We start from the raw sequence: 23,034 nt of genomic DNA on the forward strand, positions 1-23,034 counted from the left end.
GAGAGGGAGGGGACACACCCAGGACGGGACGCCAGTCCGTCGCAAGGCACCCCAAGCGGGACTCGAACCTCAGACCCACCGGAGAGTAGGACTGCGGTCTAACCCACTGCACCCCCCTGCTACCAGTATCCACAAATTAATCATTATTAACCATTATTTATCTGAGGCTTTTATCCAGAAAGTGACTTTTTAGGTTTCTACACTAAGCTACTTATTTACAGAGCAGGGTAGTTTTTACTGTACCAGTTCTAGGTAAGTACCACCATCAAGTGTACAATAGTAAGGAGATGATGGCTCAAACCACTCTGCCCCCTGCTGCCCACAGTGAAGAGGTTTCTGTATCAAGTCTATGTTGACCTTGTTGGGACATGGAGAACAAATGATGCAATTTGTAGCATAAGAAAATCAGCCTCGCGTTTGACGGCTGGAACGGTAAAACACGGTAAACACGAAGTTCAGGCAGGGTAGAAGAGAGAAGCATTTCAGAGCACTTTAATCAAGCTGCCACATCAATTATAGGTGAGAATTTATTCATTTGGCAGATGTTTTATCCAAGGTCAGCTTACAGGGTTTACCAGCATCATAATACAGTAGTTTGTAATTACAACATTTTTACAAGTGCAGTTACATTTCTTTCTTTTTTTTTTTTTTTTTTTTACAAGGAGCAAGTCGCTGCATGTTAAATTAAACTGTGTGAGTAGTTTTTTTATCGTCATAAAATCCAAAATGTGACCAGATGAGACAGACCGGGTAGGGGTTAAAAACCAACAAACCGAATTTCCAATTTCAAGCCACCTTGAAATTGAGATGCCACTCGGCTCCATGTGCGTCGCTCGCACCCGCACATCATGACGCGTTTATCGTTTATCACGCCTGTAAATCCACTCGGTGATGCCCCATAATCCTTAATGGAACTCTTTCTTCGTCGATAAACTCCAGCTCCGCCGGTTCCCGCGTAGGTTGTGGAGTCCAGCGGGGGGCGCAAGAGAGCCAAGTGAAAATTTCAGTCAACGTATTGTAAAAATAGGGAAAAAAACTGGGCCTAAAGAGTGGATGGCCCCGCCCCCTGGAGACGCAAGGCGCGAGACCCCCGGCGCAGTCCGTTCTTTGTATAATAAACGCCATCGGTGATGAAAGAGCACGAAGTCGTCGTGGCGGCTTTAGCACGTTAATTCGAAGAAAGTCACTGGTTTCGCTCCTCGGAGCACCTCTTACCTCGGACCACAGTGCACATTTTTGTAGATAAAATTACGCATTTCAAATTTAATTCAGTCACGGGAATGATCCCTCCCCCAGCAACATTAAAACATTAAACGACATTAAAAATAAAAATATTTATTTAAAACAAAAAAAAAAAAAAAAAAAACAGTTTGGATTCAAAATTCTTACATAGTCCTACGCTCCCATCGTCGGTAAGCGTCCCCGTTCCTCATCTTTACCTGCACAGGACCGAAGCTTAGAGCGGTCGGTCTCAGCCCGGTTCCCAAGGCCCCGGGACCATTCCACTGGCAAAAGACATCGAATGGTGAATGGTGTCCCGCTGAAGATTGGCACTGAATGGTGTCGATCCGAATGGCGAATGGCGTTACACCGGCGTTGGCTGACCTATGGCGTGTCCGTCACCCGAGATGCGCTTCTCAAGGAAACGTCCGTTTGGAATTGAAACTCCAGCGGTTAAAAAGCCAGCAGTCCACGAGCGAACAAAATAATTAATAACCGGGGTTGGAGCTGCGGTTTAAAGCACTTCCATAAATAATTTACAGAGCTACCAAATAATAAATTAAGAAATGAATAAATAAAGAGGCAGGCAAGCAAACATCAACAAACACATTTTGAAAATGTAGCCGGAATCCCTTTGTCCGTCCGCTGATAATCCTTGTGTGTGTGTGTGTGTGTGTGTGTGTGTGTGTGTGTGTGCGCGTGCATATATACACACGCACACATATATAAACTTGAAATCTGGATTCGAGGAGGTGTGAAGGTTCATGACTGGTTTAGACGACAAACAGAAGGAGTGGGACAGCTGTCCAAGTGGCCTTTTTGCACGTGTGTGTGTGTGTGTGCGTGTGTGTTAGGTGCACTTCGGCGTCCGTTTTATGGACCCCAACTGCTTTTTGTTCCTTTTTCAAACAGGAAGCTGAGCTCCTTGTTAGGCAAAATAAACATGGGCACAAGAGGGGCATTATGGGAGGAGTGTCGGAGAAAGGTGGGGCACAGTGTTGGCTTGAGCACGGATACGTGGGGACGGTTAAAGCACAGTGGCGTTGTGCCCCTCGAGTTTCGGCAGCCTCGGGTCCTGCAACGTGGCCGTTCCCATGGTGACGAGCAGCGGGCGACTGTCCTCGGGGATGCCCGCACGGGCAAGCGAAACGGGCCTTTGGGGCGCGGGCGGCGGTGGGGGAGGGGGCGGGGGCGGTGGGGGCGGCTGGGCCGCGTGCGACTCCCGGGGCAGGCCCTGCTCCTGGTACCCGTAGCCAATGGTCCCGCAGGGGAAACGGCGCAGTCTGAACAGGGGGATGGAAGGAAGGGCGGCCGAATCGAGGAGGAGCGGGGCGGTCGGCGCCCCAGGCGGGGGGGGAGGGGGCAGCAGGGGGCGGCACAGCGCCTGCTGCTGTTGCTGCTGCTGGTGGAGCATCTGCTTGTGCTGGAGCTGCAGGCTGGCTGCCTCCCCGACAGTCCGGAGGCTGTGCTCTTGCCCTTCGCCTTGAACCCGGGGCCCGACCTGTCGCTGCTGCTGCTGCTGATGCTGTTGACGCCTCTGCTGCTGCTGGAGGAACCAGGAGCCGTAAGTGGGGTTCAGCAGGTTGGTGGGCTTCCCGTTGCGGCCCTCTTTTTCCAGGGGCTGGCCCTGTGTGAATCCCAGGTTGACGTGCCCCCCCTCTGCTCCGGGCTGAGCGGAAGTGGGGGTGGGGGTGGGGGTGGGGGTCGGGGCAGCGGCAGGGGTCGGCTGCTGCGTGGCCTGGAGGTGGAGCTGCGAAGGCGGCGGTGCGGCCGCGGCAGGCACAGCCTCGGGAGGGAGCCCAGCGGGCGGCTGAGAGGCCTGGACGGGTTGCTCTCTGGCGCCCTCTACCGTCGAGGGGCCGTCCTCCCGGCCCGGAACACACAGGAGCGACGTGGCGGCCGGGTCCTCCGGTCTCATGGGCACCCGCTCCTCCTCTTCCTGCACCGGACCATACTCCACTGGAAGGGGCGTCGTCACCACGTCGGGATCCTGGGTAGGAGGAATGGTGATGGTTACTGAGAGGGACCTGCATAGAGTGTGTTTGCGTATGTGTGTGCATGTGTGTGTGTGTACCTGTAAGCAGTAGTCAATCCGCTCCAGTATGGTTGAGAAGTTGGGTCTGTCTTCCGGTTGATGCTGCCAGCTCTGTGTCATTATTCTATACCTATAGGAGGACACACACACACACACACACACACACACACACACAACCATGTTCGTCTTCAGAGAAGGCGCAGGAAGAAGGAAGCGTGTGTTTGCACCTCTCGCGCACATTGTTTCGTCCTCATTGTTTCATTTCATCTTCTTTTGGGATTTTTGTTTCTTCCACTTTTTTTATATCAGCTTCAATGGCTTTAAATGGCTGAACAAATATCTAGTCCAAATATTTGGGTCTGGGGCTTCTTTATTCTGTGGATATTTACAGCGACGTATTTAAGAGGCAAAGTGGGCAAATTTTTATTCTACTACATGACCCGACAACTTTTTACATTTTTTCAGGGCAATGAAACGTATAGTGACTGCAAATTACTGCGGCAAAAACCCTGTGGTAAGAGCAGAGATACTATGGTAAGAACAAAGATACTGTGTTAAGAACAGTGATACTATGGTAAGAAGAGTGGCTGCTCATTCGTGAAGATGCACTCACACCGGCCCTGGGCAGTTCTTGGGAGGATCCATCCTGCCTCCGCTGGTGACGAACTCCAACACCTCCTGGTTGCTGCGGCTGGGGTAAGGCATGTAGCCCAGAGAGAAGATCTCCCAAAGCAACACTCCGAAGGACCTGAGAGAGAGGGATAGAGTGATACGGGTGGGGGTACGAGAGGCATCCTGCTCTCCTTGCCCCTTCCCAGACACCAAAAACGTCACCTCTGTGACCACCGGTCCCAGATGGACGGGTCAAGAGCTCACACACAACCACCCTGCCTAATCAAAGAACATCCAACATCGAACCGGGGTTGGCGGAGTCACTAGGAATCTATACGTTCAAGTGATTGGGGTCTTACATAACTTACAACACTTAGGGGTCTTGAATACCTTTGAATGAACAGAAGATATGATCTTCATGTTTGAGTGACTAAAATCCTCTATACCTTAAGGCAGTTAGGGGTCTTGTATACTTCTGAGCAACTAGGGACTTGTAAACCTTCAAATGACTTGGGGACACCTTTAGGTGATTTAGGTCTGAATTATGACTTTAATACCTCTGAGCTATTAGGGGTCTTAAATACTTTGGAGCACCTGGGAGTCTTGGACCTTGAGGAATGCACCTTCACTCACCAGGTATCAGTCTTGGAGGTGAAGATACCCTCCATGAAGGCTTCTGGGGGCATCCACTTGACTGGCAGCATAGCTCGACCTCCTTTCCTGTAGTAGCTTGCCCTGCAGTCACACACACGCACACACGTCAGTCAAAGTTCCTGAAATTTACGCAACAGTACCATACGCTTCCACATGAGGACAGCACGGTTGAAGGGGACACGATGGTTTACCGCACAGAATAATAATATCATGTGCCCTCATAGCTTCAAAACTGTTGCCATGGCAACTCTGTGGCACACTTCTCAATTAGAAGCCAGGTTACATTTTTAACACCATTTTTTCTTTCTCTTCTGTTGTATTACTATCTTGAGGCATCCACAACTCCGACTTTTAACATTTAACATTTTACGTAATATGGCTTCACCTTGTTTTTCTGCTCAGCATCACCTGCTGCTTGTTCTGGACTCTGATTTTATTCTTTAGGGTTATCGGAAGCGGTGTCTTTTTCAGATTAGGTCCTGACCGATGCTTCATCACGTTTTTTTTTTTTATTTTTTAAAACGAGAATCCTGTTCCGATCAGCTCCACGAAAACACACACCGCCAGATACGACTACATTAAAAGATTTCCACTGAGATTTCTTATTTAAGGAGCACAGAAATTTCAGTGGGAGCCCTGTAAGCCAGCAGCGGTGTGTTACACTGACATCCGAATGACATCTGCTTTTGCCAGCACCAGTAAGAATCTCGCAAGGATAACGGGGACGATGTTCGTTATCACAAGCCACACTATCGAACCCGCGCTCTCCGGAGGAACGGCACAATGGCGACGACGCGGCAGCGGAGGTGGGGTCCCCGCAGTCAGAAAGCCTGGTCGTAAAGAGATAAGCGAATGAGCGCAAACTATGCTCTCGCGCTGCTGGAAAACGAGCCACTGCACTGGCCTTCTGCATCTCGTATCATGGTTGACATCTTCGAGAAGAATGCTGGGTTGCTTCAGGGGGTTGGGGGGCGATTTAAGGTAATCTGTTCACCGTAAACGTGGTACAGAGAGCAGGCTGGCACCAACGAGACAGGGTGGGTGGGAATAGCAGGTAGGAGGCGGAGACATTCGACCTGTTCAACCTGTGACCTAACAAAGTTGGCGTTTCAAACGCTGAAGATTTGACCCCACGCGTCACCGCAACCCCCGAGGACTGTTTCGGTAAACATGCACGTTGGCGGTAAAGCTTGGGAAACTGTAATCCGGGATGATTCTCCTTTGGAAGGCGACGCTTGGCAAGGAGACGGTGTCTCGCGGATGCGCGACTATTTTTGGCTCCTGTGACAAAATCGGAGACGCCTTCGCGACACACCTGACAGCAGGTGCGAGGTCAGAGTGTCCCGCCTTGGGAGGGAGTCGGACTAATCCTGCTCCGCCTGCTCGCTCTTCCACTCATCCGCGGTTGCCGTTTGAAGACTCTCGGCAGGAGGCCGGAAATCTGCATCGGCAATTAGAGCGTGCTCATAAGACACAGCCCCCGAGGAGCTGTGCAACTCCACCGCTACACTTTTGCCCTTCCATCTTGAACCGCATCCTTTTCACCCCCGAATTCCCAAAATGACTCACTCGCAGCACAGATGCATATTTTATAACCGCCGGATGTTGTTTCGGGATTTGTTTCAAGTTTCAGCCGCTGCGTCGAGCCCGAAGGTTTCCAGGTTTATCTCGAGGTTTCGGAATGTCGAGTTTTCAAAGGTAGGATATCTAGGCTCCAAAAGTGAGGCCTTCGCCTCTTGGTCCCCGTGCCGCACCATACCTGTATATGTCTCTGGCCATCCCGAAGTCTCCGATCTTGGCCACCCTCCCAGGTCCTTTGCAGGTCAACAGGCAGTTCCGGGCAGCTATGTCCCTGCAGGAAAACGGACCTCATCAGGGCCGAACTTTGTGGCGTTTGGGTGGAGTCGTGACCTGCAGCAGTTTGTTGCTATGAGCTGAAAGCAGCTCGGCTCTACGAGCGGCTCCAGGAGTCGACTGGCACTGCAGAAGACGGTGTGTCGGAGGGCAGCCATTAGAACTACGAGTGCCCAAGGACACAAGCGGCAATTTTACAAAGATTGGACGGAGAGTTAAAAGACTCGTCCCCCTTCCCAGAATCATTAGGTGGATTGATGATTTTATTGCATCTGTTCTTGAAATGAGCTTTAATTGACCTCATTTGTCTTGACGGCCCGCAGGAGCAGAGGTTTGGGATGGGAAACTTTGGCTGCAGGTTCGGGGGAAGTGTTCTAGGAGCCAGCGTTGCTCCGAATCCCTACAGAGGACCAAACGTGAAGCTTTATGCAGCTTCTCTGGAAGCTGCCAACCTGCTAACGGCTCCTGGCTGCTGTTTGCTACCATTGTAACACAGAAGAGCGATCTGTTGGGGCAGACCTGTGGATGAACTGATTCTCCTCGAGGTACTGGCAGCCCCGTGCAATGTCCCGGGCCACGTTCAGCAGGTCCACCATGGAGAGACTGGAGGGCTGGTCCTACACGGATAGACGGAGAGGTCAAAAGGTCAGGCCCTTCGCCATTCAAAGTCGGGCCACAGGTGAGACTTCTGCCCGCATCGTGGGCTCACCACTCGGGGTCGGTTCTCTCGCAAGAAGGTTTTCAGGTCCCCACCAGCCATGAGCTCCAGCAGGATGAAGCGGGGCAGCGCCTGTAGGCTCACGCCGATGCAACGGACGATGTTTTGGTGGTTGAACTTGCTGTGGAAAATTAACAACACAGAGAGCTGTTTGACTGGCGTCCCCTTAAAATTAGGTGCTGAAATTCATCGAGTTTGTTATCGAACACCATATCCATTTAAGACGATAACAGGACAATATCTACGGCACGGTACTCAATTGAGTCCTGAGGGGTGCACTGAACCACCCAGGTAAACAAACTATTTCAACTAAATCCATTATTGTCATGTTTTTTAAGCTGTTTATGGCCCCGTAGGCTGCATCTGGAGTAGTTCTTGGATCTGAGAGTGCCAGGTGGACCTGCAACCAAATGTATATCTCACCTGATAATCAGAGCCTCCATGAGGAAGTCCAGCTCATCCTGCTCAGAGCAGACTTCTGGAAGAGTCTGAAGAGATGAAGATTGAAAGACACTCTTATTGTAAAAACAATCAGAATGACAGTCAAAAGTACCTATCACCAGCACATAGTCATATAGCAGTGATGATGCTTGGACAGAGCCACAATTTAAAACCAGGAATTAAGAAGAACCATCAAACTCAGTTGGGTTTTAACTAAGAACCATTACACTCAATTGGGCTTTCATTAAGAACCATTAAACTTGATTGGGCTTTAACCAAAAACCATTAAACTCAACTGGGTTTTAATGAAGAATCATCAAACTTTATGGACTTTAACCCAGAGCCATTGAACTCAATTGGGCTTTAAACAAGAACCATCAAACTCAACTAGGCTTTAACCAAGAAGTTTAAAACCCAACTAAGTTTAATATTTCCAGAACCGCTATGTTCAAACTTGTCATTGACCATCTGCTGTCAACTTTTACCTGGGGAGACCTTACCTTAACTGCCACCTGCATGGGGCTTGGTTCCCCAGGTATTCCCACAGCCAAGCCTTCGTACACCTCTCCGAATGCACCATGACCCAAACCCCTGCGGGCATACGCAAGGACATACTGCACGTAACGTCTCTGTGTCCGCACTGAGAACCTCAATGACTGCAAAAGGTCAACGAGAATTACTGCTTCAACACTGGCAGCAGATGGAAACCATGACAATATGGCGCAGGTAAGCGCAAGACGTCGGTACACACGTGACTGTATGCAAAGGGAACGGGGGCACCAACCTGATGAGGGAGATGTTCCGCCGGGGGACCTCCTTGAGGTCACTGACGGACGCGGTCTTGCCAGCAAAGCAGTAGTTGGGGTTGTAGTCGGTCATGATGGTGGAGGCCCTCAGTTTGCTCAGCTTGCAGTCGGGGCTCTGCAGCTCCAGCTGGATGGACTGGAGCTCGGTGTGCTTGCGTCTGTACACTGTCCCCCAACACACACACACACACACGTGCGCACACACACGGGAGCATAATCAGATTAAGAGACGGCTCGGCAGCCTGCTGAGATGCCTTGACCTCGGCTGTAAACACAGCAGTTTAAATATTGACTTATTTATTTATAAAGTGTTAATGTATGAGCGCTGTCGAACGGCGGTTAACTGGCAATCCATCTTCGGTGCGTTTCATCCATCAGTGCGGCGCTGGCGCACTCCCCCCGCTGTAAATCACACCCCGGACAGGTGCGTGGGTGAGGGTGAAGCGGCCGTGTGCGTGCGCGTGATAAGGGCTTGCCAGCCTACTGTCAACTTCGTCGGCAGAACACGGGCGAGTTGGAAGAGAGACGTATCGAGAGGGAGTTCGCCGCGTTCGGCTCTGAGTCTCGAGAGTGTGTGTACAGGCTAGAGTGTGTACAGAGTACATGATAGGGTGTCTTTGCATAGAGATTCATAGAAGTGGTCCTCGATTCACACGGACCCGCACTTGCTGTTAACCTCATTACAACTGCGTATTATTTTTGAGCCCCAACATTTGGCCGTGATGTCTAATGTCAAGCGCTTGTCTGTTGTACGGTAACACGGGAGACGTGACAGTTTGGGTCTCAGTCGGGGTTTGGTGTGGATCAGCGGCTGCATTTCGTTTATAAAACTTTTTGTTTGTGATAAGCATCAAGTTACAGGCCAGAAAGCCATTGAACAAACTGTAAAAGTCAATATATCAGGAAATGAATATGAAAATAGTGCACCTTGAAAATATACTGTACTACACACACACACACACACACACACACACACACACACACACACACACATTCTCTGAACCGCTTGTCCCATTCGGGGTCGTGGGGAGCCGGAGCCTAACCGGACAAAAAGGACGTAAGGCTCGAGGGGGAGGGGACACACCTAGGACAGGACGCCAGTCTGTCGCAAGGCACTCCAAGCGGGACTCGAACCCCAGAGCCACCGGAGAGCAGGACCCGGTCCAACCCACTGCGCTCCCTGTATACTGTATCGTATTATTATTATTCTACCTATATTAGTTTTAACCCATTATTATGAATAATGAGTGAAAATACTGAAAAAATATAAAAGCCCTACAATCCAATTTAGCATTCATGCATGTTAAGTGTTTATGCAGTTTACAGCTTAACAGTATGTGAACCTTACAGGGATGGTCATCATTCTTGTACAAAATACTGAATTAAACTCTAAATTCTAAATCTTAAACTCATACAATAAATAAATGACTATATTTTACACCCTTGATTCTACTTACCTACTTAAATTAAACCAATATAACTTGTGCTTCACTTATTTTTAGACCTGCACTACTTGTGTGTTTCTACTACACACACGGTTTCCTCTAAACAACATGTGGAATTGGTCTTTACACACATTAGGTCACATGAGAAACACTGATTCTCATTCGATAACCATTTTGTGGTAAAACTAAGGGACGCAAAGGCTTCACGTACTTACAATACGGTGTGGCTTAAAATTATAATTTGTAAAAAAAAATAGTATATTTCCAGTATGAGGAAATTTGCGACTTAGAGCAAAGTGGTAAGAACAGAAAAATATTATAGGCTGAGAAGCAAATGTAGGTCTTTGTATATATAAGCGAGACATTTTTGTCTATGGGCGTTGAGAGCATCAATGTGGACTGGTGTGTGTGTGTGTGTGTGTGTGTGTGTGTGTGTGTGTGATGGGGGGGGCTCGTTACTCACTGATCATGACTCCGGACACGGCCAGCAGCAGGGCAGCGATGAGGGCGGACGTCCCCACGGACAGGCCCAGAGCCAGCTGGGAGAGGTGCAGCTGGGGCGGCACAATCGCGGCATCTGCAGGGGCAGGGCATTAGGAGAGCAGTGTTTCATCCAGAATACCCTGTGTGTGTGTGTGTGTGTGTGTGTGTGAGTGAGAGAGCGAGAGAGAGCGACAGAGGTAGACAGGCATGCAGACTGATCTAACATGAACCCCAGAAACAAAGAGGTGTCCTTCCTAAACGACATTCCCTCCCCGGTCCGCAGAGTTAGTTAGAGCTCTCCATCGACTCCACAATGATCTCCATGGCCGTTATCGCACCATCTTTACACTCGAGGTTCGTCTTGCGCGCCGATCCGAGGATCCTCACGATGGCCACAATCACGCACCCTCACAAGAAAGAGGTCCCCAGCAAGAGCCACGGCCACGTCGCTCGGGGGAAGACTAACACAGCCCAGTAAAACTCGAGGACACGGCGTCAACATGGCTCACGGTAAAGGCCTGGACGAACGCCTCTCTACATCTGTTATATGTCCCCCGCTGCAGGACTAATTGCCGGACATAAATATAAATTGAGTTGTTCATCGATTAACAACCAAAAACTGACTGAACATGCTGTACCTTAATTAAGACTCCTTAATTAATTTTTTTTCCAACAATGGTGTAATTTAAATTTAGCACATCGTTCAAAACGGACTAGAAATTTTGCAGATCCAGACGGACGCAAAACAGCATGAATATGCTGAACAGGGAAGGTTTAAATTCACTGAGAAATATATATATATATATATATATATATATATATATATATATATATACATAAAACATTTTAAATAGTTATTAATAGAAACCAAATACAGTGTGAGTTGCTCTTGTTCCGTGAAACTTGAACCTTCACCTGTTTTCTTTGTTTTAACTCTAGGGGGCGAAGTGGTTAAAGCCATCAAGGTTCAATGGAAGGAGCAGAGTTTGAATCCACATGATTGCTTTAGTACCCTTAATGAAGGTACTTACCCTGAATTGATTCAGTAAAAATTACCCAGCTGTATAACTGGGTAAATCAGAGTAAGTAGCTTAGTGTACAAACCTAACAGTAAGTCAATTTGGAGGAAAATGTCACATAAAATAATAAATAACTATGATTAACTGACTGCATATCCACTCTCACTCTAAAAGGGGCAGCAGGTGGCATCGTCGCTAGAGCCATCACCTTCCACTGGAAGGACCCAGGTTCGAATCCCAACTTTTGCTGTCATACACTTGAGCAAGTTACCTTTGACTGATGCAGTTAAAATTACGCAGCTATAGAAATGGTTAAATAAGTGTAAGTAGCTTAGAGTACAAACCTGTCAATCATGTGTGATAAAGGTGTTGCCTACAGAAAACTTAATAATAACACATAGTATAATTACAATAATTCATATTATAAATTATATGTCAAGTACAGTAGCAAGTTTTTTCTCTTTATGTTCTGTTTTCTTAGGTTAACGTGCAGTCAGCTGAGTTTTTCTGGATCTTTCCACAGCCAGAGCGCAGCTCCCCCGTCGCTGGACAGCTACCTGTTTTGTTGATGCAGGACACCCCGTCAGGGGCGAGATCCTCTTCGCAGTAACACACGATCTTGCCGTCGCTCTTATGGCAGTCGCCCGACTCACAGTGGCTGCAGTTGAGCACGGGCAAGATCTCCACCTCCCCGTGGGTCTCAATCACTGCAGGGGGGTGGGGTGGGGTGGGGTGGTAAGGGGAGGGGTCAGGAACTCCTCTCCAAGCCATTTTGCGCCCACACACACACACACACACACACACACACACACACACACACACACACACACACACCCACACACACACACACTCATGACTGACCAGTTATAATGCTATAATGACATCATTTCAACATGCACAACAGCTCGGCGCCCACCGCTGAGTCAGAAGTGGCATTTTTTTTAATCTGAGCCACATCTGGGACACGGGGCCGGCGGCTTCGTTTCTGCAGCCACCCCCCCACCACCGCCTCATTACGCATGCTACCTTTCAGAGGTTCGATGAAGATGACACCCTCTGGACTGATGAAGGAGGAGCCGTCCTTGCCATCCTGCTTCGGGTTGTTCTCCTGCGATGTGCTTCCGCCTGACACACACACACACACACAAGCGTGAGGAATCCTGGGTAAGAAGCCCGGCGGTCATGATTGAGTTGTCTCTGTTGACCTTTGACCTACCGCGGTACCCGCCTCCTCCACCGCCGGAGGAACAGGCTCCGCCCCCGCCGCCGAAACCCCCTCTCGTGTGCCAGCCGAACGCACAGGCCGCACCCCCCTGCCCCCCCAGGATGAGCGGCCTGCCTCCCTGGGCCACGGGTGCGCTGTCGTTCCATCCCCCACCTCCACCTGTAGGGGGCGCACAGGGTGGGAAGCAGATTATTCGCACACAGCTTCTCCCTGCGGCGCCACAGAGAGCCGGCATCAGAGCTGGCTCTAATAGGCCACACCCACCGCACACCAACACCCCCTCCCGTGCGGCACTGTCAGGAAGTGAGCGGGAGGGCCACGCCGAAGGGCGTTTTGCCGTATCGCTCTCACAGCGGGGCTGATGGGAGGTGAAAGATTAAACACGGGAATATCGGGCGAACACCGTGTCTGCTTGTTCGGCAGGTGGAGCGAACACACGGGAGGAAGGTAAAGCTCGTGGATTAAAGGAGACAGGAGTGCGAGATGTGAGCCGCTCAGGCGCAGTCCCGCTGAGACGGCACACACCACGGATCTCCGACAGCCTCGGATCTGAGGGAGTGACGGCACCTGAGCTTTTTACGCACTCCACCTGGGTCCGAGGCACAGCTGGGCTCGTACGAACGTGTCAAAATCCATCAGTTTTAATTTCAAAGTTTACTGACCCTGGGGCGAATATGAGGGCTGGTTACAGATCGTCACCCTGCCTAGGAAGGGGGTTAATGAAACTTTGGACACGGAATGTGACAGGTAGTGTAAAATAGGCAGAATACACGGGGAGCACAGGGTCCTCACCTTACGAACACGACTGGGACTGGAAGTATGTCTGCAACTTGATTGGTTCATAATTCAAAGTCACGTCACAACCGATAACTATAAGACATATGTTCTATAAATATCTTTCATATGACTATAATGAATAATAAAGTGCTGCCTGAAAGTACGTAAATCCTCTAGGGGTGGTCTGTTTTCTAAAAAAATATATATATAAAATCCAAATGTTAAATCTTAAACTTACACAATGAATAAATGATTATGATTTACACCCCTGATTCTACTTACCTACTTGGTGTATCCAATGCAACTTGGGTTTCACTTATTTTTACACCTGCACTCGTGTGTTTCTACTACGCGTAAAATTTTCTCTAAAGCAACATATGGAATTGGTCATTACACACCTATTATGTCACACAAGAAACACTGCTTGTCATTAAATACCCATTTCGTGGTAAAATTAAAGAACACAAGGAGACTTTGCATACTTTCAAGCAGCACTGTATAGACTGTAGAACAAATTTTAAAGTTATTAGCTTTGAACAACATAAAAAAATTAAAATGACTGGGAAAAAAATGTTGTGACCACAGACTCCAAATCAGTGCTGACATTTATCCCACAAAAGTGTGCAAAATTGGCTCGATGGCTCGGTGTGCAAAACGCAGGTCACATTCACTCAGACATAAATTCTAATACAGACACACACACACACACATCGTCTGAACTGCTTGTCCCATACGGGGTCGCGGGGAGCCAGAGCCTAACCCGGCAACACAGGGCGCAAGGCTGGAGGGGGAGGGGACACACCCAGGATGGGACACCAGTCCGTCGCAAGGCACCCCAAGCGGGATTTGAACCCCAGACCCACCGGAGAGCAGGACGAGGTCCATCCCATTGCGCCATAGCGCCCCCCCTAAATTTTAATAGGTATGTGGAAAAAAAATGCAGTTAAAAATACACAAGAAAATGGCTGTACCTTCAAAAATTTATTGCAACTGCTCGTAAAATGAGGAGCCAGCATGTTCTGAGGACAAATGTGGGTTTGTCCCCAGAATTGATAAGAATGCTTTGCTCCATGGCACGTGCTTACCTGCAGCTCCTGACCGCCCATTGCGCCCGGGGACACTGGGGTCTCTGTCCATTATCTCCTCTTGCCTCTCTGATTTGCTGCTGTAGCCACGCCCTCCTCCACCGGCCGCAATGAGCAGGGGAACCGGCACTCCCTTCAGCATCTACAACAATGACAGTATAAATATGAGCAGCAGCGACATGCACCGACAACTTTTTAAAATGATCTTATAGTCCAATTTTAAAAGCCCACCTTGAAAATGTAGGTGGCTCCGCCCCCTCCGCCACCTCCTCCTGCCCACTTAGCTTGAGTTCTGTTGTCAATCAGCAAAGTTTGCTCCAGACACACCTTGTTGAGGGTTTTGTTCGACTGCTGAAGGAAGCAGGAAAATACCCATTAATTCACAGCTGTAATTCATTTGTGACAGATTTTTTAAAAGTATTAAAAAAAAAAATCTAATTCGTGTGTGGATTCATAGCACTGAATGTTTCAGTTCTTCACAGGCATCTAAGCAGCGATTTTGCTGTCACAGGAGCAGTGAATAATTAAGAAAAGGACTTAAGAAAAACCGAGACCCAAATCGACAAGAATGAGGTCAAGCGGTTGAAGACCCAGTTCAGAGCTATCGAGGTCCAAGTCCGATCCTGGACACACTTTGGTCTGACTCCAGCTGAGGCCCGACAACTTCGCGGGTAGAACCAGCCGCTAAATCTGCTCCATGAAGCCGGCGGGGGTGGAGGTGGATGAATCGGAGCGTGTCGGCACCGCAGGGCGGCGGGTTGCCAGAGCGCAATTTCATAGAGAATTACACCCCTGTCATCGTGCCACAGCTGGTCTGCGGGGGGCAACGGGGCAGGGGAGGGGCACTCACTCAATCCAGGACTCATCCCGCTGAGGGGACATGAAAGATCCAAATTCCAGCCTCGCGTGTTTGATGTAGGCCCTCTCGTGAATCACGCTGCCGCTCTCATTTACCCCGGCGAGATAACGCCGAGCGTCAAATTTGCCCTCCCGTGGAAATGGAGCTAAATATATAGAAGTTACACGATGCGTAAAAGTGTTTTTTCTGCCTCTCCGTTAGTGACTGAGTGTCGTCGACATGTTGAAGTGTTGGCGTAGACCTACAGATCTGTGTTTGCGTGATAAGATAATGTGAGTATAATGAGTAACCTGATAGGGGGAGGACAAAAACAGACTCACGTTTGGACAGGCATCCTCTCCTTGCTGTCCCACGAGGATGTAGAGGACCTCATGGCGTTGCAGGTGGAAGTCCCCGCTGATGTAGATTCCATGCGAGCGGGTGGGGGCCATCACGCTGCGACCGCCTGCCGCACCGTAGCCAGTAATCCTGATGAGGTCAAGCACACGCAAACACACAATAGTGATCAAAAGTCTGAGTACAGGTTGAAACCTGACTTACCTGGTCCAAGTAGCACAGAAACTGGACGTTCGAGAAATGGAAGTCTGCCTAATAGACCAATAAGGTAAAATGTGACACATTTTGGTTCAGCTGCCCAATATTAGAGCGCAGCGGGATGAGCATATGTTTTTTACCTGTGTGGTTCCCACTATCCATCGTGGTGGTGGCAGTGTAATGAATGTGGGGCTGTTCTGCTCATCACAGATTTGGTGATCTTCATCAAGTCCACAGTGATCTCAACCAGCATGGCTACCACAGCTTACCTCAGCAGCACGGTGACAACCGGTTGCGTAAAGCCTCATTTTTCAACAACATACCGACCCAAACAACTACTCAAAGCAATGTAAGAACTATGTGGTGAAGGAGAGAGTAAAGGACCTCAAACTCAAACCTGGATGTGGTTTTCTCAAACTTTTAACTGGTACTTTAAGAAATGCGCACATTTATGAATGACTGCGTGACCCGCAGTCTCTGAATAGGGGCGACAAGCTAGAGCCGCCGACGCGAATCAATGTCTATCTTGAAATGTATGATGAGATAAAAACAGTCTGGGCTCGACCAAACCCACCACTTATTTATAGGCCGCGCCAGAAATTGATGGACCTGTCAGTTACTCACAACTTTATTTCTGTGTCATCAAGAGTGTATTGGATCGCTCTTAACGCCGCATACTTCAGAGCCGCTCAGGCCAAGTGCTACCTTGGCTGTTTACTTAATGACTTTAGAAATGCGGCTCCAGTATCCATTCCCTCGCTGTGCTGAATGTGTCAATTAACTAATTAAGCAATACACTCTTAATTTGACGAGCAAGGGCACCCAGGAGGACGGAGCTCTAGGAAAACGTGCGCAGAAATGCATGACTGCTCGCTAATTTCACTTTGCTTTGGGGGCTTTGGATGTGTTCTGCTCACCTGAGAACCGCAAATCCTGCAGTCGAGGTTCCGGTTCCAGTGGAGGGACACTTAGGAGAGTGTGTGTGTGTATGTGTGTGTGTATATGTGTGTTTGTGGGAGACGTTGGCATACCTGTAGGTCCCTGTCTCCGGGACTCGCCACATCTGTATTCCCTTGAGTACTCCCCTGGTTCCCACGGTAACGTTGATGTTGGTGTTGCTGTATGAGTTGGTGCACTGAATGGGAGTGGGTCCCTCTGGACCTGTGGCACCACATGTGTGGAAAGTCCACTTGACTGCGGAGACACACACAGAAAGACCCAGGAACTTATACACAAGGACAACAGAAATGATTATATAAATACACTGGATCCTCACCTTAAAAACACACACACACACACACACACACACACACACATTTTCAGAACCGCTTGTCCCTTACGGGGTCACGGGGAACCGGAGCCTAACCCGGCAACACAGGGCGTAAGGCCGGAGGGGGAGGGGACACACCCAGGACGGGACGCCAGTCCGCCGCAAGGCACCCCAAGCGGGATTCGAACCCCAGACCCACTGGAGAGTAGGACTGTGGTCCAACCCACTGCGCCACCGCACCCCCTCCTTAAAAACACAAGAACCAGAATTTTGTTCATAATTCATTTTGTTCATAACTTCAGTTCCACTTTTCTCCAGAGTAACTTACAGTGCAGAACTATACCTACAGTTATTTACCCATTTATACAGCTGGGTAACACTTACCAGCACAGAATAGGGTAAGTACCCTGATCAAGGACACTACAGCAGTGGAGAGGATTTGAACCTGCAACTTTTAGATCTAAAGGCAACAGCTCTATACTATCGGCTATGCCACAAAGCCGATCGATTCCATAGGCACTTTTACATCAAAACCATGAGCAACGAAAAAATTAATAAAAAGACGTGCCTTGATTAATCCCCCGATTAAGGTCTGTGATACAGCTGTGAAAAATACAGACATAATATATGTATAATGTGATACATAATGTGATACAGCTGTGAAAAATACCTAAGCGTTTTTGTCAGATGTTTAATTTAATATTCATGTGAACTTTGACATATATTAAAATTACTGAAAATTAAATTGCATGGTATCCACAAACTCCTATTCAGCACAGATTGTTGATCGATTCATCTCATAAATCACAGACAGAGGAATATCAGACACGAGCTGTAAACACTGTGGAGGTGAGCTGAATTAAGACGGTCCCACACTCCCGTTTCGTTTGGCTGCTCTCAGAGGGCAAATACAAGTGGCGTTTGCTCGGAGACACGGCAAAATTTAAAGCGATAAGCAACGAAAATAAGCATGGAAATGACTCTAACACCGGTGTCAGCGTAGAGTAGATGACCTGCGATCGACACTTTGAGTCAGTCAGACAACAGCGCTTCTGAAAACTTGTGCAAGACAGGAAGGAGATGCTGTTGTGGGTTTATAATCTGCAGTGTGTTTTCCCTGTCTGTTGGGGGTGGGGGGAGGATGCCCCCTGAACCCTGCGCGTAAATCTGTTCCAAACTGAGCCGGAGGGGGTGCAGAAACAGCCCAGGGCCGTAAAGCACCGGGGGGAAATTGATTCTTAAGTTGGCGATATTTACACCTTTATGATAAAGTGCCCATAAAGCAGATGAGGTGCATTTATCATGGGTGGGTGGGGGGGGGGGGGGTTCGAACAGTGGACCCCTTGCCGCAGAGCTTGCGGTGTAAATCCTGCTGCTTTATTATGTCATTTCTTGAGCGATCAATAACACCCCCCCTTGCCCCTCCCCTACGGTGTTCCAATCTGATTCAGCACAGAGGGGGATTTTGTGTTGGCAATCCTCATCACGTCTTCGTTGCAAGATGGACATTGCGGCCTGTCATTCGCGGGATCTGCGTCCCCCGTGAAAATGTGTTACTCTGAGGGGGTGTGGAGGGGGGGGAGAGGTGGCTAATAACAGACCTGGAGTGGGAGGGGGCCACACCTGGATCATTAAACATAAATCAGTAGCCTGTCTCCTCCTCACCCACTGTCCTCCGAGGATCTGATTCATGCCTGTATGTTCGCCCCAGTGGTTCCAGGCTTGGCTCCACCCAGCGGTTGATGCCATCTAGATGGACAGCAGGTGGCGCCATGATCAGAAGTGCTGTACCGCACCTGAAGGAACCAGGATTAAATCCCATCTCCAACTGTAGAACCCTTGATAAAGGTACTTAGCCTCAGCTGATATAGTAAAAATTACCCAGCTCTGTAAACTGGTAGATCACTAAGTAAGTAAGTAGCACTGAAGTTAAATTTCAATGTATAAATACGTGTGGGGGCGGGGGGTACCCTGCAATGGTGTCCCATCCAGAGTGTATTCCCCAGCCTTATGCCCAGTGATTCTGGAATAGGCTCTGGACCACCATGACCCTTTCCAGGACAAACAATTAATGGAAACGAAATGCATAATATGATATAAATGAACAGTAAGATGAAAATATAAATGATTAAAGTATAGTGGCCTTGAAGAAAAGTGTTAAATTAATAAACAGATGTAAATATTGACTAGACCCCCCCTTCACAGTCCCTTGTTATTAAGTCGCCAGTTTTATTCTAGTCGTCCTGCACCCAGCGGGACTGGCAGCGAATGGACATAGTAAAACAGCGTGTTTGTGCCCCGCCCACGGTTCAGATCCCTTTACTATGTTCTCGTGACTCAGTGGAGTAAAAATGAGAAAAAATGGAAACACGCCAGGCCCCTCCCCACCTCCTCCACCATTTGCCACATAATGTGCTGTAAATATGGTTCCATTTCTTCATTAAGATGCCCCCCCCAGGGTGGAAGGAATGAGTCAAATAAAGGAGCACAAATCACACCCCCTTCTCTCCTGCCTGCTTGGCTGCTGCGCCCAGGAGACCTCCCATATCCCCCCATAACCCCCCGTGTTGCAAAGTTTGAACACACTTTGGGTAGGAAATGTGTATTTAAAGCCCCCCTGGAGCCACACGTTAATTCAGAGGAATTAGTTAAGGGTCTCCGTGTCCCGTGTTTTACATTCCACCACCAGAGTAAAGAGGTTTTGTTTATACCTTCCAAACGACTCTTCACGTACCGCGCTTTACGTGAGCGATTGCCAACTGCTTCACGGTTCTTTTTAAAGACGTATGACTGGTGTCTCATTTCTGAGAGGAGTGTGACAAATGGGAATGTAGTTCGATGTTCTTATGATTTCATCAAGTTTGGACTTTCATTTCTGCGGTTGTTTTTGTTAACTAGTAGTGGATATTATCTACAGTATTAATTTATTTGTGTACATATGTATGTGCAGTATGTATGTAACTATGGATGTATTGAAGTAACTATGTGCAAAAGTATGTACAGATACCCCTCTACTGATGTAAATTTGATTTACGTAAGGCCAGATTTTCGTAAAAAATTCCCAGCATACGCTTTATTTACGGATAGCGCTTTTATTTTACGCAAAACATCTGAAATACGTTAAGCGCAAATCGGCGTAACCAGACAAGGCAGGAAGCTGCATCTTCTCGGGTCCCGCATGTTTTGAGCCGCCAACACATCTCCTCTCGTTAGTGTAGCGCTTTTTTCCTATATTTTTCACAGTTTTCATTTTTCACAATGCCTGATGGTAAAGGTGCACTTGAAGGGAAAGGAGAACCGTCTCGCAAGCGTACGGCAATCGATTTGGAGGTGAAATTGAAAATAATAAGGAAGTATGAAGGTGGGCAAAGATTATCGTCTACAGCACGGCAACCAGATTTAGGCGTATCGGCTGTGAATACTGTGAAGGATGCTCCACGTATAAAGGAGCACGTGAAAGGAACAACTAGCATGAAAACAGCAATAATAACGAAGAAACATCAAGGTGCAATAACTGAGATGGAAAAATGATAAATTACGCAACAACAGCACCCTCTAGTGTGCCAGCATACTACTAGATACAAGGTAAGCACACAGTACAATTCCGCATGCGTACCGTATGCAGTAGTCTGTTTTTATAATTAAATGTATGCTTTATAGGAATGTGAAAATTTATTTAATTGACTAGGCCTATGTCTTATTACAGTATTAAATATGTCAGACATTTACTAGAGAATTATACTGTGTAATTTTTTTGTACCCGTGTTTGCAACAAATGCAAAGATAATGAGAAGGCTTGGCTCTGTAACGGAGGGGGAATCCGACATACGTACATTTCGACTTTCGTGAGGGGTTGAAGAACGGTCTATTTGCGTAAGTCGAGGGGTATCTGTACTTATCTATCTATGCATTTATGTAAATATGTATGGGTTCCAAAGATCTGAGTTATGAATTTCTAAACATACAAATTTTTTGGTCTGTCTATATATGTAGGGGGGCGCAGTGGCGCAGTGGCGCAGTGGGTTTGACTGGGTCCTGCTCTCCTGTGGGTCTGGGGTTCGAGTCCCGCTGGGGGTGCCTTGCGATGGATTGGCATCCCATCCGGGGTGTGTCCCCTCCCCCTCTGGCCCTGTGCCCTGCGCTGCCGGGTTAGGCTCCGGCTCCTTGCGATCCCATATGGGACAAGCGGTTCCAGAGGATGTGCGTCTATACAGTATATGTATGTATGTATGTATGTATGTATTTATGTATCTATTGACCTATTTGTTTTAACCACAGCACAGGGTCACATCACGCCAAACGTTTGCAAATACAAAGTGAACAAGACAGCATATTTTAAGTAATAATTCAATAAAGAGGATTTTTGAGAGAGAAAAAAAAGTCAGGTGGATTACTTCTCCCAGCATGCATTGCGGGCGGAAACATCACAAACTCCCATCTCCTTCCAATTAAGGGTTCGACAGGTTAAGTGGATGTTTGACGGGAGACAAAGAGGTAAAGATTACCTTCCCATTAGGGAAACAGATCGAGAGATCTAGAAAGGAGAAAGGTGACTGAACTGATGAAAACAACGGATTAATCGTGTTTCTTTTTATTATTATTCATCCCGAGCCCACTCTGCCATTCAACTCTTTATAAAGCAGGAGACAAATGGTATTATTACCCGGAGACAGTTTGCGGTGAAAAATACCGTGCTGCCCAGCAAAGTGAACAATCAGTCATTTGAGCTTCCAGGGTACCTGTATTTTTTCTTCTTTTATAAAATCAGGGAAAAAAAAGAACTATTTCAATTTCACTTCAATGGAAATCATAACTACCAATAACGGATGGACGGCGTTTTCGTTTCATCACGTCTTTTTGTCCCCTAATGGAATAAAGCTCCCTTTTGGAAATATCGAGCTTTTCCGAGTAATCACTTTTCTTTGTGCGAGGAAACTCGGCTCCGCAGACGCCCAAATTAAAGCCGTACTTGGATTGTTTGGTGTTAATTACAGTCTGAAGGAAGCGAGCGGCAGGGAATGTTCCGGGCTTAATGAACACGCAACACGGGCTCATGCAAAAAAAAAAAAAAAAAGGCCTTGCGTGCGCAGCAGGGTTTCTGTTCACGGCTCGCGCTCTTTTATTAACCTATTCTTGCGAATGGTCTGGGCCAGCAGGGGGTGTGGTGCTTACAGTCGTCATCTTCTACTCTGAGGACCGGATTCAAATTCGTGGGTTCGAATCCCACCTCCTGTTGTAGTGCCCTTGATCAAGGTATTTACCTTGAATCAATACTGTAAAAATGAAGTTGTTGTATAGATTGGTAAATCGAGGTAGGAAGCTCAACGTTGTTTGTCGCTTTGTGGAAAAGCGTGAACTCGGTAAATAGGAGATCACAGTGAGGCCTAAACACAGCATGATACATGTGGGATTGCTGAGAAAGTAATATTAATAATAGAAAATTAAAAATAATCTGTGGCATTATTTTACCATTATTTACTATGTCAAACACGCAACATGGCCCAACAAGTGCTGTAGTAGTTACAGCCGCTTATAATCATTTGTCACCTTGCACTCTGAGGACCGAGCTTCGATCCCCGCTCCTGCAGTAGGTCCCTTGATCAAGGTATCTACACTGAACCGGTACAGTAAAAAATACCCTGAAGAGGTAAATACTTCTAACTTGTATACAAACCTTATACTGTAAATTTGTTTTGGAGGAAAGTGTCACATAAATTAATGAATAAGTAAATAACTAACTACCCATGAATAACTACCCATCCACCCTAACCCAACAAATGGGAAGTGGTGGAGTAGTGGTTAAAGCTGCTCTCGCAGTCAAAGATCCTTGGTTTGAATCCCCCCTCCTGCAGCAGCACTCTTGACAAAGTCACTTACCCTTAATCGACAGTAAAAATGACCCTGCTGTATAAATGTGTAAATAAAACTAAGTCACATTGGATAAAAGTGTTAATATGAAGAAGAAAAACAGAAGGATCATTAAGGTGTCGACAGGG

General features: G+C 47.8%; 1 protein-coding gene across 1 annotated transcript in view; it reads right to left on the reverse strand.

Annotated features, from left to right (window-relative positions):
• Positions 1–2,248: 2,248 nt before the first annotated feature.
• Positions 2,249–23,034, reverse strand: part of alk (ALK receptor tyrosine kinase) — a 241,376-nt gene continuing 220,590 nt past the window's right edge. The window contains exons 17-35 of the mRNA XM_029258577.1: positions 16,800–16,962; positions 15,555–15,702; positions 14,607–14,723; positions 14,376–14,517; positions 12,505–12,672; positions 12,315–12,413; positions 11,846–11,995; positions 10,250–10,363; positions 8,320–8,506; positions 8,036–8,126; positions 7,518–7,582; positions 7,086–7,215; positions 6,896–6,993; positions 6,282–6,374; positions 4,502–4,603; positions 3,870–4,004; positions 3,296–3,386; positions 2,755–3,211; positions 2,249–2,661 (exon numbers count right to left, since the gene is read on the reverse strand). Coding sequence (XP_029114410.1) covers positions 2,249–2,661; positions 2,755–3,211; positions 3,296–3,386; positions 3,870–4,004; positions 4,502–4,603; positions 6,282–6,374; positions 6,896–6,993; positions 7,086–7,215; positions 7,518–7,582; positions 8,036–8,126; positions 8,320–8,506; positions 10,250–10,363; positions 11,846–11,995; positions 12,315–12,413; positions 12,505–12,672; positions 14,376–14,517; positions 14,607–14,723; positions 15,555–15,702; positions 16,800–16,962 — 2,963 coding nt within the window. The remainder of the gene's footprint in view (positions 2,662–2,754; positions 3,212–3,295; positions 3,387–3,869; positions 4,005–4,501; positions 4,604–6,281; positions 6,375–6,895; positions 6,994–7,085; positions 7,216–7,517; positions 7,583–8,035; positions 8,127–8,319; positions 8,507–10,249; positions 10,364–11,845; positions 11,996–12,314; positions 12,414–12,504; positions 12,673–14,375; positions 14,518–14,606; positions 14,724–15,554; positions 15,703–16,799; positions 16,963–23,034) is intronic.

Source organism: Scleropages formosus, chromosome 15, assembly GCF_900964775.1.
Source record: "Scleropages formosus chromosome 15, fSclFor1.1, whole genome shotgun sequence".
Classification (NCBI taxonomy): domain Eukaryota; kingdom Metazoa; phylum Chordata; class Actinopteri; order Osteoglossiformes; family Osteoglossidae; genus Scleropages; species Scleropages formosus.